The 6,406-nt window shown below is 43.6% G+C and overlaps 1 protein-coding gene across 1 annotated transcript; it reads right to left on the bottom strand.

Annotated features, from left to right (window-relative positions):
* Positions 1-3,137: 3,137 nt before the first annotated feature.
* Positions 3,138-4,739, bottom strand: LOC122277139. Its single transcript, XM_043087016.1, has 3 exons — positions 4,096-4,739; positions 3,852-3,999; positions 3,138-3,761 (listed from the first exon to the last, which is right to left on the bottom strand). The coding sequence occupies exons 1-3, from the start codon at positions 4,737-4,739 to the stop codon at positions 3,138-3,140; spliced, it is 1,416 nt and encodes a 471-aa protein (XP_042942950.1).
* Between the last annotated feature and the right edge of the window lie 1,667 nt (positions 4,740-6,406).

Here is a 6,406-nt window from a genome sequence, read left to right as displayed (position 1 = left end):
GCATAAAGCTTCTCACATGGTAGATGCTATATTATATTTAGCAAACATTGATATGAGTGTTCTTCTCAATAGGAGGTTGCATGTGATTCTTACATGTGCAGTTTTATCAAAGAATTCTTGAAAAAACCAACCACTTGGTACCAAATTTCAGAGATCTATTTTGCCATGTGTTCATAGTAACACCATTAGAAATGAACCTGGTTTAGGGTCCTGTTGCACATAAAATAGTACACATTTTATTGGGGCATTTTGATATTGAGGGTCAAACTAGAAAAATACGTGTATTCCAGTCCACATCCTGCGTGCTCAACTCTGTTTTGATGGAAGCCCATTACCTTCTAACTCTTTGGGTTTATAACTGTCATATAGCCATCCTAGACCTTGAAAATTGGTCAGGCAAATGGGCACATCTTGGTTTTTGTGAAATAAGTAGATTGTCAGCGTCATCCCACATATACAACTAGTATTAATTAAGTAGTTATAGCTTCCAACTGGTGAACTTGCTTAAATATAAATGAAGTGTTACTTAAATTCCTGGTGAGGCCTTCTTTTTTATTATAACTTAGAAAATCAGATTGCTTTGTACTAGTGCATGAAACCTTGTTTTTTTTTTTTTTTTGAAAGGAAGTGTTATCATTTAAGGAAATAAGTTTTGAATACATGGGGGATAGTCCCCCAACAGAATACATTCTCTTGGATGAGACAGGGCGTGCTTGGCCAAGCCATGAGCAACGCCATTGACTCTCCTTGGTACATGCCTAATAGACCAGCTTCTGAAGTTGGAAAGGATAAGCCTTATGTCTCTAATCATTAGGCCAACTGAAGACCAACTTTCTTCCGCCTGCTGCACAGCCCCTACTACTCCCATCGAATCACCTTCCAACACAATGTGAGTTAGCCCCAGGTCAGCACAGAGAGATGTTGCTCGGAGAGCAGCCACTGCCTCACCGAGAATAGGATCCGGGTGCATGTCTTTGCATGCCCACAGAGTAGCTATCGTCAGACCTTTGGAGTCTCTAATGACTACCCCAATCCCCACCCTTGAGTTGATCTTATCAATAGCAGCATCCCAGTTTGCTTTGAGCATTCCTAGAGGGGGAGGTGTCCACGACTGTGGACTCAGTACCTGCCTTGGTTGCTTGACATCACCTTGCTCAGCTCCTGATTTAATAATAGATAGTTCTGCTTGGATCCTTTTAGAGAGGTTTGCAGGTGAAGAGAACAAATCCTCAAACACTAGGCTGTTTCTTCGATTCCACAGGAGCTTGACTGTAACAGCCACCTCACTCAAAACTTCTGGGGGAAGTTTCTCAAGCATGGATTCCGAAAGCTCTTTGAAGGTCTCAGCAGTGCTACTCATCTTCTGTAACTGTCTCGAGCCCAAATACCACACATCCTGAGCTGACTTGCATGACCAAAAAGCATGGGAAACTGTTTCCTCCTCAGTAAGGCAAATGGGGCATAAGGGAGATGTCACCACCTTCCTCTTTAGCAGGTTGAGATTAGTAGGAAGAGATTCCTTAGCTGCTCTCCATAGGAGAGATTTGGTGCCATTAGGAACCCCGATGCTCCACAACCTATCCCATACCTTAGAAACCGTGTTGGTATTGGAAGGTTGCCCCTTAACATACTCTCTCACAGAGCTCTGAGGTGGTAGGCACTTTTTACAGAGAACTTACCATTACTTGAGCACCTCCAAGATAGGACATCTTGGCTCCTGCAAGGGCTTATAGGCATTTTACAGATAAGGTTTGCCTCCTCTTCTGAAAAAATTGAGTGGATTAGGCCAAGGTTCCACTGCATAGTCTGAGGGTTGATTAGTTGGTCAACTGAAGCCTCCTTATTTAGTATACTCACAGGGGATTGTATCATATAGGAGGATGGTCTTGGCACCCACTTGTCAGACCAAATCCTAATATGTTTACCGTTGCCTACTCTCCACAGTAGGCCTTCTTCGAGGACATGTCTGGCTGCAAGGAGGCTTTTCCATACATAGGAATCTGAAGCTCTCTTCCTGACTGAGAGGAAACTCGAGGTAGGATAATACTTAGCTTTAAGGACCTGTGCAGCAAGGGAGGTTTGAGCTTGTAGGAGCCTCCACCCTTGCTTTGCTAGCAAGGCCAAATTGAATTGCTCAAAGTCCCTAAAGCCCAGTCCTCCCTTGCTCTTCTGTTTTCCCATGTCCTTCCAACTAATCCAGTGAATCTTGGATCTGTTTTCCTTTTGGCCCCACCAGAAAGACTGTAAGAGCTGGTTAAGTCTTCTCAAAATAGCTTTTGGCAGGAGAAATATACCCATGCTATACGTTGGGATGGCCTGTAAAACTGACTTCAGTAGTATTTCCTTGCCACCTTTAGATAGCATGTTTACCTTCCAGTTTGATATCTTCCTTTTCACTTGATCAAGTATGGAGCTGAAGGCTTTTTGCTTATTTCTGCCAACATAAGATGGTAGACCCAAGTACTTGTCGAAAGCTCCAGTTGCTTTGATGCCTGCTAACTCTAAAATGGAGAATTGAGTGTCTGGTTTGGTGTTGCTACTGAAATAGATGGAGGATTTCTCAAAATTGAGGCGCTGTCCAGAAGCCAGCTCAAAAGAAGAAAGAGTATGTTGTAGTCTAGTCCATTCCTCAGGGTTAGATTTACAAAACACTAGGCTGTCATCTGCAAAAAACAAGTGAGTAACTCTCATGGCTCCTCGAGCCACTGGTATCCCAGATATTGCCCCTTGTGATTCTGCCTGGTTCAGGCAGTGAGTTAGCATTTCTGAGCAAATAATGAATAGATAGGGAGAGAGAGAATCCCCTTGCCGAATTCCCCTAGTTGGTTGGAAGGTTGGCTGTGGGATGCCATTCACCAAGATCGAGTAGCTCACTGTAGATACACATTCCATCACCAGTTCCACCCAGCTACTGTCAAAGCCCATCTTCAATAATGCTGATTGTAGGAAACTCCATTCTACTCTATCGTATGCCTTACTCATGTCAAGCTTGAGTGCCATTTAACCATTTTGTCTGCCTTTGAGCCTGTTCATCATTGAGTGCAAGAGTTCATAAGCCACCACAATATTATCCGAGATTAATCTTCCTGCCACAAAAGCACTCTGGTTTGGAGATATGACATTTGGCAAAATGACTTTTAATCTGTTGCTATCACTTTGGCAATGATCTTATAGAAGACATTGCAAAGGCTTATAGGCCTATAGTCTGTGACAGATTTAGGGACTTTCTTCTTTGGTATTAAGGATATAAAGGTGCTGTTAATATCCTTGAAACCCTTTCCTGTGTTCAGTAATTCCAGGACTGCCTCAGAGACTTCTTTTCCAACTACTGGCCAGTGTTGATGATAGAATAGGGCTGGAAAGCCATTTGGCCCAGGAGATCCCATCGGGTTCATGTCAAGAATAGCTATTTGGATTTCCTCTGTGGAATATGGACTGGTTAAAGTCCTATTCATTTCCCTAGTGACACGGGCCTGGAAGGAATGAAGCAAAGCATCACTTCCTTGAGGATCAGAAGTAGAAAAAAGGTTTCTATAAAAGTCTTGAAAAGCCAAACCTACTTCCTTCTGGTTATTAACAGTAACTCCATTCTCATTAGCAACTTGCTTGATAGTGTTGACCAATCTCCTGTGAGAAGCACACTGATGAAAGAATTTAGTGTTCCTATCCCCTTCTCGAAGCCATCTTTGTTTTGCCCTTTGTCTCCATTTCAACTCTTCACTCCCTAACAGTTTGTCAATCTCTGCTTGAGCTTGCTGAATCTATTCTTTGTTCTGTCCTATGTTAGCTTCCTGCAGTCTTCTGAGATACTCTCTTTTGCCTGTGAGTATTTTCTTATGATCTTGAATTACTTTCCTGCCCCAAGCCTTAAGCTTCTCTCTGCAGTTTATAAGCCCTTCTCGAGAAGCTTTTAGCTTAGGACTGAGATGACAACTTTGAAGCCAGGCTTGTTTAACTAAGAGTCCACATTCCTCCTTCTTACCCCATGCTGCTTCATACCTGAAAATTCAAGGTCTAGGAATTTTAGCAATAGTAGAGCTTGAGCAGGCAACAAAAATGGGATTATGGTCTGAGCACTGAGCTGGTAGGATTAACACTGAATTAATGAGCTTGAGATCCCTCCAACCCTTATTGACAAAGGCTCTATCTAGTCTGGCTTTAGTGAAGTCTGACCCTTCTTTTCTATTACTCCAGGTAAAGCAGTCCCCATTGTATCCCAGGTCTTGCATACCACAGTCATTAACCACTGATCTGAATGCCTCCATTTGGTGAAATGGTCTGGCATGAGAGCCAAATTGTTCCTCTTGAAGGAGAATTTCATTGAAATCTCCCAAATACAGCCATGGGCATTGGATATTAGAGTGTATAAGTCTAATAAGATTCCAGCTCTCTTTTCTTTTTGCAGCTACTGGATGTCCATAGAAGCCGATTAAAAGAATACTCCTCTCCAAATTCTCAGGAAATACAGTTAAGGAAATATGATGGTTTGAGTACGAATTCAGTTCTGCCTCCACCTCCTTCTTCCACAAAAATGCTATGCCACCACTCCTGCCAACACAGTCCACTATAAAACTGTGATCAAAATTCAGTTTGTTTCTGATCCCCTCCATCCTTGTTCTATTACATTTGGTCTCACTCAAAAAGATGACATTCGGGCTCTTCTCCTTCACCATGAGGTGAAGTTCTCGAACTGTCCGAGGGTTCCCAAGCCCTCGGCAGTTGCATGCCAGGTGTTTCATGGGGAATGGCAGGGCTGCTTAGCAGCCTCTGCCATACAAGCTTGCTTAAACCTTTTCCTTGTCAAAATAGGACTCGACTGAACATTAGCACATTTCCTTTTCTGTCTTGTTTTAACCAAGTCCCTCATAGGAGTATCCCACTCTTCATGTTGGGCTGGGAGGCCTAAACCTCTGGCCCTTCTCTTCCAGGTGGGCCCTGATTTTGGTGGGCCAGTTTTCGGGGCTTTGAGGGGAGAATTCTGAGAAGGTAGGCTGAGAGTAGTGTCCTGTCTTACTGGGCTATCAGGCCCTACCGAGGCCAGTACTATGCAGGGTGATACAGCTGGGGTATAAGCCCGAGACTCTGTTGGATCTACAGTGTGAGTGGCAGGAGAAGCATGGGGGATAAGGGGGTTTGAAGATACCTGGTCAGACTGCCCATGCCTTTCTGCATTAACATACAGGTTGCCCTTCCTGAAGCATGGGCTCTGGGAGATGTAGGTGTCTGATCCAGCTCTGTCACTGTGATTGGACCTTACAGGACTATTTCGTCTAACACCATGCACTAGCTCGTCCCCATCGAGGTTACTAGAGTCACTTTTATTTTGGCGCCAATCTGCTGAGTTTGCATGTTCGTCTTTCTGTTTTGAAAAATTTTGGTGGCTTCTCGTTGGGGGGCTAGCTCGTAACCATTGACCATACTGCATTCCTTCACCTTCCCGGTGCTTACCTTCAAGCATTGTGTTTGGACATGAGGGACCAAGATGCTTAATGACCCCACAATGAAAGCAAAATAATGGTAATCTCTCGTATCTAAAGGGGATCCAGAACCGTTTAGAACCTGTGTTGATGAAGCTTCCTCTTGCCAAAGCTTTGGTTATATTGACTTGTACTTTCACCCTAAGATATCTTCCCCATGATAATCCCCCTGCGTCTACATCCACTGCAAGCACGTCACCAACGGTTGCTCCTAGTTTCTCACCCGTCGATTTATTCATCCCTGCAAATGGTAGGTCATGGAGTTGAATCCAGAAGATCTCCTTTGAGAAGGATAAGTCTTTTGGTGTTAAGCAGCCTTCACAGTCTTGTAAGTTGACTAGGAACCTGTCAAAGGTCCACGGGCGACACTGAAGGACCCTGGTCTTTTCTAAAGCAGTATGGAATTCTACTAGATATTTGTTTTGCCCAAGATCTTTGAATGAGACCCGCCCTGTTACTTGCCAAGCTTTGCTCATTGTAGCTCGGAATGCCCCTTTGTTAACTTCCTTCTCGGCGATCACCAACGCTGCCAGACATCTCTTGCTTTTTTCTTCGGATAGTAATATCTCCTCTTGAGGGATTAGTACTTCTTGTTTCTCTGCTTCCTTGAGACAAAGTCCCTCATATAGATTTGTTAACTCCTCTGCCATGAACCTCGGGCTAGTATTATGAACTAAACCGTATGAAGTCTTGGGAAAAACTACCACTAAGGCCAGATTCTAGAAAAAGGATGAACTCTTCGGACTGAGTCCAAGAGGAAGCCTCTAAGATACAAGAACCTTAGAGAGAAAACACCTCACCTTTCCGTAGAGAGAGAGGATCAGTGCATGAAACCTTGTTTGACTTTACTATATGCTGATCATAAGAGAGGACAACTAAGTTGTAAGTTTTTTTCCTAATAATGGTCAACAAATGCTGGATGAATGATC

This window comes from Carya illinoinensis, chromosome 9, assembly GCF_018687715.1.
Source record: "Carya illinoinensis cultivar Pawnee chromosome 9, C.illinoinensisPawnee_v1, whole genome shotgun sequence".
In the NCBI taxonomy this organism is placed as follows: Eukaryota; Viridiplantae; Streptophyta; class Magnoliopsida; order Fagales; family Juglandaceae; genus Carya; species Carya illinoinensis.
Note: the sequence above shows the minus strand (reverse complement) of the source record. Positions and strands in the feature narration are given on the sequence as shown.

Bases quoted from the DNA above. Each gene is read 5' to 3' on its own strand.
- LOC122277139 (XM_043087016.1), bottom strand. From the start codon at position 4,739: ATGAAACACCTGGCATGCAACTGCCGAGGGCTTGGGAACCCTCGGACA. The intron at 4,000-4,095 runs GTTAATCCTACC...TTGAATTTTCAG, and splicing joins CTCAAGCTCATTAATTCAGT to GTATGAAGCAGCATGGGGTA. The intron at 3,762-3,851 runs GTAATTCAAGAT...AACAAAGAATAG, and splicing joins TTAAGGCTTGGGGCAGGAAA to ATTCAGCAAGCTCAAGCAGA.